We start from the raw sequence: 10981 nt of genomic DNA, 5'->3' as shown, positions 1-10981 counted from the left end.
TCACTACGGGTGACCTTACGACTCGTAGGGTCACCTTACAACTCGTAAGGTCCCACTCGTAATCTGGACAGCGTCCATGATCACCTACACTGACTTGGCTACGAGTCGTACCATATGACTCGGACTCAATCATTACGACTCGCATGGTCCAGTCGTTGTCAAAGCAGAAACAATTGGGGCATCTCACTGGTTAGGCTACGGAAGACACCATACGACTCGTTAGGAGCCACTCGTACTCAGGATAGGAAACTTAGTCGCACACACTGGTCAAGCTATGATTAAAATCGTACGACTCGTCAAGACTCCCTACGACTCACAGGGTGAATCGCCGTGAGGACGGTGAGGATAAAATTTCAGAAATCTTCTAGGGACCAAAATCCGAGGTGTTATAGATGTATTCAGAAAAATAGGGCTTATTTTAGGATGTATCTATAGGTTTAGTTAAAATCATAGAGAAAGAGATATATGAAAAAGTGAAGAAATTATTAATATTTTTGGTATCTTAAGTTGTGCTTCCATGAAATTTTTCCATCTAAAAATGAATAATAAGAGAATAGGACGAGTACATTTTAAGGATCGTGGTTTTATCTAAATAGTTTGACAATGATAACACAGCCACCCATTTGGATAGGCATTCAATTCCTTCTCTAAAACATCCAACTTCCTGTTATAGTGAAATTTGCTAAATTTGATTCTTACAAGTCGAAAATGGTAACTCTGACAAGAATAAAATAATTTCAAACCAAAGTTACCACCTCTTACGGTATCTTTTCCAATAAAGTGGTAACCTAATTTATGTTGTTAATAGAAATTCCTGCCCCATCGAATAATAAAAAACCATTTCAACACGCATCGAGTCCTCTAGTCTAGAAACAATAAAGTACTCTTTTCAAGTACATGGTTAATCCTGAACGACTCAGTTTTGACCCCACAAAGGGACACAATTCTATTCTCTTTCTCATTTCTGTTTAAAATTAAAATGACAAGGACGTATGTTGAATATTACAAACAATCAAAGATGGGAAGTCTTATAGTATATCAACAGCACAAGAGTTATAAGGTGAAGTTCGCTTGAATAATAACCTAATGAGGGTGGAAGTTAATTGACTGTCCAAATGAAGACATTTGCCATTTGAGTATCCTGTGATGCACCAAATCGCCCTATGATGCATGATATTTGGTCCGTGTTCAAATGAAATGAAATTAAATAAGCTTTTTTCTATTACTGCAAATAATATACATTATATCATGAAACAATTGAGAATAAGTTAACATTCCAGAACACAAAACTACAGTGGTGTCCGCGCCCAAAGAAAGATCATTACACAGGTGCGCCAATACAGGGCCCGCAGCTAGAGAGCCCACTCCCAACAGCCAGTTTCTGCAATTCTGTGTAATACTCTTATCCCTTCAGCGACTACAACATTCTATCCACTCTGGGATCCCCATGAGTAAATTGCCATGTAATTCTGGTTCTGTTAACAGTGCAATTTTCGCAATTCCCTGTGTACAGCTCTAGAAGATGCACTACTTAAAGGGCTTATCTTCACAATAAAGGTCGTCACTTCAGGCTCTACACATGCAATTCGTTAAAGGGTTCTCCCAAAGGTCATAATTTGGAAACGTTTCTTCAGGTAAACCAGTTCTTGTCTGGTGGGTTATTACGACGTCTTCCACAAAGGTAGCCCATCCCATATATGGATCTCCTAGGGATTTGGACATCAGACCCTTGTCCGGCTTAATGGATTTTAGACGATGACCCAAGTACCTACGATTTCCTATTATCAGTTTGGCAAAGTTTCCTCCATGCGTCATCACAAATACATCAGACTTCAAGCAGACTAGGAAGTCGAGGGCTGCCAAGCTTGTCACATGCTTCCTGAAGCCATCCAATTCTGGTTTTGTAGCTAGTTCCTCTTTTGTAACCTATTACAAATCCCAAAATATAATATATTAATCAAGAAAAAATTTACAAACATTTCGCTAGGTACATTAAAATACGCAGAGTAAAACATATCTACATGATATTGATAACATATCTACATGATAGTGATACTAACAAAACAGTGACAAACTGAAAATTCCAGAATTTTTCAAGGGTCTCTTACACAATCATTCCATCCATGTTTCTTTTAAGATGACCAGAGTAGTAGTCAATAAGATTAGCTACAAGCAAATAGAACCTGAACAAAAATATAAATAAAGGTCCCTTAATCAGAAGTTTGGGCAAGTAGCTTACCAGATTTGGGAACATGTTCCTCAGCGGTGCCATGCGGTTTTGTCCACCGTAGACTTGTCCAGAAGCAACATATATTTGAGTTTCTTTAGGATAACCCATGGCCCGAAGCAGCACGGCAACTTCACCAGGCTCAAGAGGGCATCGTCCTTCCTTCCGCTTTTGCAGCGCCAAAGCCCACAAATGGGAACCATCCTACCAGCCAAACAAACAGAAAAAGAAGATAAATATATCACAAATGCAACCAGCCAAAAAAACAGAAAAAGAAGACAAATATATCACAAATGCAATGGTCACTGTCAGCTTTATAGGGATAGTTATCATAATCTAGATAACCTTAAACCGCCGAGGCCATTCTTTCTTTCTGTATGCAGCCATGAGAGCTTTCTCTGATCTTGTTCCCACAAAATCACAGAACGATAGACCCACCATTCCTTTCTCAAATCTCAAGTGAAGAGCCCTAGTTTTGACAAAATATTTTAAGTTCCATCATAGATCAGAAGAAGCGAAACAGCATGTCCAACAGCAGTTACAAGTATAATAACTCACATGAAAGGATTTGAACTACCAGTGCGGTTTCTCATCCTTGAAACGAGTTGATCAGCCATCTGCTCAATCTCGGGAAGGAACTTCAGAGCATGATAGTTGACCCTGCACCTAAGCCTGTTTATCTCTGGAGGAACATTATCATACCTGAAATATATGCGGTTAGTTTATCAGGTCAATACCAGTTTCAAAAAACAGGCCAGTTAAAGGAGTATGGAAATCTAATTACCCAAGTCGATCAACAAAAGGTTTTAGTGACATTATCTTCTTCTCCTTAACCCGTGGCAAAACATTATCTATGTAGAACTCTGCTGAAGCATACTTGGGAATGTTCTTGACTGTACGTCTGGCAAGCATTGATTGTACTAGCTTTAGAAACACAAATGCGAAATTTAACACTGTTGTGAATGAAAATATTAATTATGTGCAACTTTATATTCATAAATCACTACATTCAATATAATCAGAAAAAGACTGGACTAGCTGGCCATTCGGCTTTCAACTTCAGTCCAAGGCTTATTCTCCCACTTGCCAATGCCCAACACTGTCATCAAGTGTGTCAAATGAATATCAAATAAGCAGTTGGAACCCCAAAGCTGTGAAGAAAGTCTAGGTAAGTATTTGCACAAATCCTGTAGCTGTGGCGGTAGGGTGGATTAGAGAATTTTGTGCGGGGAATCTATCTATGTATCTATCTATCTATCTATCTATCTATCTATCTATATATATATATATATATATATATTCCCAAGGATATATTAACGAGCCACATGCTTCAGATCACACCCAATACATACTACCAATATATCAACATTACGTTGTTACACATACTCTTCACTTACCTTGACATACAAATGCTAAACATAGCATGAGTAATTTATATGGAAAGGATCCTTCAAAAAGACCAAATTTTCTTGAAACTGAACGCACCACCATCAGAGCCCAATCCATATACTCCTTCTAAGTCAATAAAAACATTACAACTATACCATGGCAAGGGCAGCTGGGGAATTTTATGATGTTACCTTGAATTTGTTGAGTACTATGTTGATTAATCTTGTCAGGGAATTATACTTGAAAACTATTTTTTTTTTGATAACCTATGCTTAAAAACTATTTAAGAAAACTATAATTAGAACTGCTACATGAGAATGAAACTAGCATCCCAATGTAAAATGCTAAGCAAGCTAGGAGACCATACCTTATGCTTGTGAACAGCTCAGATTTGTCAGTAAACCACGCTGGGATATCACGAACAATTCGCACATCATCCTTCAGGTAGTTAATAAAATGATCTACATCAAAGATGTCCTCAAGTTTCCTGTAAACATAATTAACTCATATCAAGAAAAATTAACGTCTTGCCATCTTTTGGAAAATTCTCACAATACAATGATATTTAATCTGGAATGTTTTTTCTCAACAAGTAAAGGATACAATAATTGTTGTTAGAATATGAGTAGGAGAAGGAATAGTATATAGAATCCTACTTGTATTCTAATAACATAAACATCAATAATAAGGTTTCAGTGTAATAATGTAGCTATAACAATTCAATAATATTCTTCTCCTATATTTTAACAACCATAAATATCAATTTTGATTTCTATGCAATTTGACAAAAATCTCACTATCGTGCAACATAAAAAATTTACAACATCCAGCCTACGAGCAAAGAATAGCTGCTTCAGTCAAGTTCCGCTTACGTTTGATCTTTCCATATCTGATCTTGCTTTAATACCGGCAAAATAAGGGTAACATTCATAATTTTGGCCACTGCAACAGCATTGCATATCTGCAAAGAAATGCATTACTAATTAAAGTGGCAAAAATTCTTTGAGAACACATTTAATATTTCATAGTTCCGCAGAGAACTTAGCAAACACAATAGATAGTTTTTATTCATTAACAGACATGCAAATTAAGAAAAAACTAACAGCTGCAGAGATAAATAGAAAAAGATGGAAGATAAAGGTATAGCATAAGACATGAAACATACAGCGATCCTTTGCTGGTTTAAACCACCCTCAGCATGTATGAATATATAACCGTTTGTGGTGTTCTCAGACAGAATATCTGCAAAGCGACAAGCTATGTCACTATTTTGCGAAATGATGAAGTAAATAGACGAGATCAGTTATTCCATTTGTATAAAGTATTACAACAAGCTCAAGAAAAATTAAAAAATCTCGCCACCCACCCTTACCCATCTGGTCATCCCAATACCTTCTTCCCCAAAGGTGATTCATGTTTTCTTCCTAAAACAAGCCCCACTCAAACAAATTGAAGAACCATATCTCTTTGGAAGAAAAAGTAGGACAAGAATCAACATTTATGTTTTCCTTCAGTTTGATTTAGGTTTCATTTTAATGTGGGTTTTGATATGGGAGAAAAATTATAAATTTAGGAAAGAAATTCTACTTGATTTATGAACAAATTATGAGTCCACTCTGGAACAGAACTCTATTTTCTCACCCAGTGAATACTATAACCAACATATCAAGTAACTTCACATAGGGGCAAAAGAGTTATTAAACTTTTGACCTCGTCATTTTACCCTCCATAACTCTATTTAAATGTAAGCAAATGCACCAGATTGCTAATGGAGTTACTGAATCACCTCGTGTTCAAAATCCTCTATTAAGATGTCATGCAATAAATATGAAATTCGCAGTGAAATACTCGCTCACTCTATACAGAGCTAGCAGAGAAATCGTCAATGGTGGTGATAGTGGCAGTTGAGCGGCATCATGAGGATGTGGTGGTGGAAGAACTTTACCCCCCCCCCCCCCCCCAAATCCAAACTTTGTGGGAATATATCAGATATGATGTTGTTGTATGTGTGTGTGATGTCAAATTCCATTCACGCCTAAGAGCCGTGATATATAATTTTTTGCCATGCCGGCGTTTTTGTGTCTAAATGATCATGAGGGAAGTAGTTTGAGTGTCTAAATAGGAAATGGGAAAATAAAGGTACCCAGGAGGAATTACGTGACAAGTTTAAGTGGCTGCTTATGTGTTTGGCCACATTTCAATAAATCACATGGCCTCGTAAATTTGGGCTTTCTGGGTTAGTTGCTATAAGGGACTGTAAAATGTTGTCCAAACTAGGTTTTGAACATTAATAAACAAACATAGACTAAAGAAGCCGCCATGCACAATTATTCCACTATGCTCCTCAAAGTGTTCAATGAAACAAAAGGAAGCGCAAAGGATCAAAAAAAAAAAAAAAAGAAAACCAGAACAATAAAGAAAGCTATAATGTGTTTGAAATAGTGTGACAAATTTGCAAGAACAGTGCTAGAATACCTTTCAGAAAGTGATGCTAGAGGAATTGTCCGTTTTATCAATACAAAACAACAACATACCACGAAGTGGGGTCTGGAATCCCGTTTCATCAATGTGCGAGGGAAAATGAAAAGCTCATCACTGACTCAGTGAAAAAACAGAAGGATTCTGCAGTTTGTCTAACCACTAACGTGAAGATTTGAGCAAAAAATGGTGTGTGAAAAAGCTAATGCTGATAAGGGCATGGCACAAGGAGACCGTCTGATAGAAATTTGAAGATGTTGGACCACTTAATTGAAGGAACGGAAGGGACGATTGACTCTTGTTTGAAGGCAAAAGAATAGTTGTAGTTAAGGAATTCAAGATCCAGCATTCGAGAGGGATATATTTCTCTTGATAACTGAGAAATCTCTGAGGGCTAGTAGCTGCACAGTAAGAATTAAGAAACTTGGTGGATAATGGGCCTGCATCCAGCATTCGAGAGGGACATATTTCTTTTGATAACTGAGAAATCTCTGAGGGCTAGTAGCTGCACAGTAAGAATTAAGAAACTTGGTGGATAATGGACCTGCTCCTATACCTTTCTCCATGGCAGAGAGAGATATAGCATTATAAACATCCGAGTCCATATGAGTTTTATTTTACGAGGAAGGATCTATCAAAGCTTTACTAACAGTCCCTCTCTTTACAACAGGAAGTTAGCACTAGTATTTGAAATCTCACTTACCAACCAAAAGGAGGAATGTTTGACCTATGCACATATCTCTCACAGTTTTACTAACCAATATTATCACACTTCCACCTCCCTATCAAATTCCTGAGTTATCATTGGAGGAATTTTACTTATTTTCTACTCTTAAAGTTTGATAAGTTCCTGAATCACTCCATGAGCATCTTAAAAGAAGATTTGCTCAAGAGTCTAGTCCAATTGACCTAATAAATCAAATTACCAACAACAAAGATAAATTTGACACTGAAATTAAACTAATAACGACAACATTCTTCAATTGTATAAGATGATACAACTTACTATTTCTGACCGAAAGTTCACCTTTAAGGTTGCGTACTTTGTTCTTTTATCATTTCAGTAATTAAATGACATTTCTGTTCAAACACCAAGAACATCTGCCACTTTGCCCTGCTCTCAATTAAATGTCAGGCTATGACCCACCACATGGTTCGTCCAATATATTCATTTTTTAATCTTTAAAAAGATATTTGCTTCTATAAAAATCAGGGTGTAATCCTGAAAGAGACTTTTCGCTTTTCCCCTTGAACTGTTAGCTTGAGGATAAGATAAATTCTCTAAACTCATAAACTTAAAGGAGTAGTATGAACCAAATTGCCCAACCAAAAGACAAGACAAGGAAAACATACAGATGTAATTTTAAGGAGCATAAAATACCTGATATCAGTCCCTCACGTCGCTCCGCACAAGGCTTCCATGAAGTTGTTGATGAATAAGGATTCTCCCACAAGGAAGGAGGCTCTTTCACCTAATAAAATTAGACGGATTGGACGTTTGACTACAATGATGGTAACTGATTATGTAATAGGATGTAGTAACAGACTAAAGGATAGTCCTTCAAGAACTTACCCGCGGACACTGAAGAGTTATACCATCCTTTTTGCACAAATATGGAGCATTCTACAGAGAAAACGAAACGTAAACAGTGTTTTAAACTTGAAATTGCAAGAGTCAAATAATCAGATAGAGAAATACATTACACATTCTTGCAATAATAGTTTGTTTAACCAAATCAAAAGGGCAATGTAGCACATATTACGGAGTTAAGGTCATAACTTGACCAATATTCATCAAAAGGACTTCCTGTATTTATCTCTAGTGGATGCACATCTTCTCTAGTAAGCATTATACAGAAGTCAAGGTCCTGACTTGACCAAAGTTATCAAAAGCATTTTCTAAATTACTTCTAGTCGCTTCAAATTGACCAATCACTCAACTAGTTGAAGTAGCTATAAGAATCCTATGTTTCGTTCCCTTCTACTCAGACTCATTCATTCCATCCTTGGCAGATAATTTATCATTCAAGGCAAATCACGTGTTCACCTAAAATACACCTTCCCCAAAACCCCACACTTTTTCCTACCCCAACCTTGAGAGCATACCAGAAACATCTAAGCTTTAATCTCAACTAGTTGATACCATCTTCAAACTACTCCCTCCTATTTCAATTTGTTTTTCTAACTTTTGTCACTTTCCTTTCTAACAACTCTTTAATTTCAAACTTTCCACATGACATGTTTCAGACCACAAGGTTAAAAAACTTTCCACATGACATGTTTCAGACCACAAGGTTAAAAGGCATTTTGGTACATAGATGCCTACACCAAACACTTAAAGAATCCGCCTTGACTCAATAGATTCAAAAATCTTCTTTAACTTTCTTAAAGTCCGTGCCAACTCAAAATCATACAAGCAAAACGAAGAAAGTAATTAGAACTGCAGAATCGTAGATAAACTAGAGAGAGAAAAAACTACCAGCGAACAAATTGAGATGTAATATACATTTTGAGAGGATAAAACGATTAATTCTTACCAAACGATGAACAACGGAGGAAATCGCGACGACTAATGAAAGTATAATAACAACAAGCAGAAAAAGCGAGATCTTGAGCTTGTAAGGATGAGACAACCTCGATTCATCAGGGAATAAGAAGGGGAAAAGAGGTTGAAGATGCGAAGAGAAAAACGAACGAACTCGATCTCGATGATACCGGCCACGATAACCGGCATCGTCATCGTCACCGTCAACGTTAGAAATAACACTATCAGGAACCAAAGGAGATGACGAACCGTCGGCGTCTCGCTTTCTAGGTGAAGCTGTTACTCGGTTTCCGATCGAGCTTGAGTGGCGTAGCTCCGCCATTGCTCGTCTCGGACTGAACGCCAGTTTGATTCGCCGGGAACCGGCGAAAAGTTAACGTTGAAAGAGTAACTGAGAATGTTCTAGAATTTCGGTTCCGGCAACGGCTATTTCTGTTCAGTCACTCTGTGTGTGTCTGTGTGTGTCTGTGTGTGTGTGTGTGTGTGAGAGAGAGAGAGAGAGAGAGAAAGTGTGTTTAGTTTCCGGATCGGTGATCTCTTGACTTACCTTCTTAGAAAGAGTACAATTTGACGGGTAAATGTTTTACTTATAGCCCCTCATGTTTTAAAATGTGAGAGCTAACCCCTTTAATATGGAAATGTTGCAGAAAAGTTCTCTTTGTATTGTTCTTTTCAACCTCAAAAAAGAATATGAGGATTTCATTCAACTAGTTTAATTTACGTGCATATAACATTAATAATAATAAATACATATAAAAATTAAATTGTTATGTGCATATCTTTTTAAGAAAAAGTATAACATAAACTACAATATGAATAAAAAAGAATAATTACCTTTTTGTCAATTAATATTTGTTAATGATCTTCATGTTGTTTAATACTCCTTCCGCTCATAAATATTGTCTTCCATGCTAAACAAAAGGTTCACATTTCGCAATACTCTTCTTATTCTGTTTTAGTTGCAATGTATACTGAAAAATAGTCAAAATACTAATAATTTTAAAAATCAAGAGAGAATTAATTATTTATTTTTAATTTTATCTTTAGCATTAATTAATCTAGAATTAATAGACACATAAATAATTAAAGATTAATAAAAGGTTTATATATTAAATTACACTCCTAACTAATGCTTCTTAATAATTGTGCGTAGCCTTATCATGACAACTAAAAGAATAGTGATATACTTGTCATTTTAGAAAATTAAGATGCCATTAGTTGTTTATTTCCATCCTTGTCATTCGTCATAAATATGAAAAGTTAATAACATGATGCAAAATGGACAAATAGTATATTAAATTAAAATAATTAATAAATAAAAATAATTTAGCTAAATCATTCTCTAATTAAAATTTTACTTAAATAATATCTCAAATAAAATTTGATAAGTATTTAAGAACGAAGAAAGTATATATACTGGTTTAAAAGTATAAATTGTATGTCTTTTACTGCCACACTTAAAGCACCAAAAGATGGTCAAGTCAAAATAAAATAATGGAAGCATTGAAATTAAATACTATAAATAAGCTATACAGTTAGTCCCCTTCTAATCTTCTTGAGTTATTCTTTTGTTTTCTTCATTTTTTTAAAGAAAAAATTAAATTATAAAGACTTTTAACACTACTTGGTTATAGACATACAATAATTAAATAAGGACTCCTAAATTTGTTTTACTGCACAAAATATTTTATTTAGTGTTACATATAGGTAAATTTTAAAATAAACAATTCATGTAATAGTTAAGTTACATGTAGAAAAACATATAACCTTCTTTGTTCACCAGTATTTTCTCTTATTCTCTTATCATATATTTTAGATTTTTTTTTAGGACTCTTTTATTCATAAAAGAAAAAAGAAAATTCATCAATACTAATTCTCTAAATATTTGCTTTTACCATATATTTTTGGACTTCGTTAATCAAATAATAATTGGAGTTAAAAGGTGAAAAACAATGAAAACGTACATTGCACGTATACTTCAATATTCTTGGTACAAAAAATTATGCGATTTAGAGTTCGATTCCATTGAATATGAAAAATGTCATTAACATTGAGCACTTTGTAAACCATTGAAATATAAATTTATACATATTTGTTTAACTTTTCTTTTCTCAAATAATTTATTTTTGATGTACAATTAAAATATCTCAAATTTATGTTTGTATCTTCAATTTTCAGAACAACACACTGGTAGGTAAAGTGCTTTAGCGAATCAAAAAAAGATTGCAAATATCTATAGCAAATTCAAATTATTTTTATGCTTTTCAACATAAGACTTATTAACATTATATGAACCTGACAAGAATTCAAATAGAAATATAATTGATCATGCATGCAGTTCA

The 10981-nt window shown here is 35.1% G+C and overlaps 1 protein-coding gene across 1 annotated transcript; it reads right to left on the bottom strand.

Annotated features, from left to right (window-relative positions):
- Window positions 1-1198: 1198 nt before the first annotated feature.
- Window positions 1199-9196, bottom strand: LOC107847769 (protein PECTIC ARABINOGALACTAN SYNTHESIS-RELATED). The gene is made up of 11 exons (XM_016692250.2): window positions 8632-9196; window positions 7668-7718; window positions 7476-7566; window positions 4782-4858; window positions 4489-4577; window positions 3984-4103; window positions 3012-3128; window positions 2786-2929; window positions 2573-2696; window positions 2240-2431; window positions 1199-1926 (listed from the first exon to the last, which is right to left on the bottom strand). The coding sequence occupies exons 1-11, from the start codon at window positions 8959-8961 to the stop codon at window positions 1567-1569; spliced, it is 1695 nt and encodes a 564-aa protein (XP_016547736.1). The 5' UTR covers window positions 8962-9196; the 3' UTR covers window positions 1199-1566.
- Between the last annotated feature and the right edge of the window lie 1785 nt (window positions 9197-10981).

Source organism: Capsicum annuum, chromosome 11, assembly GCF_002878395.1.
Source record: "Capsicum annuum cultivar UCD-10X-F1 chromosome 11, UCD10Xv1.1, whole genome shotgun sequence".
Lineage (NCBI taxonomy): Eukaryota > Viridiplantae > Streptophyta > Magnoliopsida > Solanales > Solanaceae > Capsicum > Capsicum annuum.
Note: the sequence above shows the minus strand (reverse complement) of the source record. Positions and strands in the feature narration are given on the sequence as shown.

Excerpts from the sequence above, each read along its gene's own strand:
- LOC107847769 (XM_016692250.2), bottom strand. The coding sequence starts at position 8,961 with ATGGCGGAGCTACGCCACTCAAGCTCGATCGGAAACCGAGTAACAGCT. Across the intron at positions 4,859-7,475 it reads ACGTGAGGGACTGATATCAG|ATATTCTGTCTGAGAACACC; the intron begins GTATTTTATGCT and ends GTCGCTTTGCAG. Across the intron at positions 1,927-2,239 it reads GGAACATGTTCCCAAATCTG|GTTACAAAAGAGGAACTAGC; the intron begins GTAAGCTACTTG and ends GATTTGTAATAG.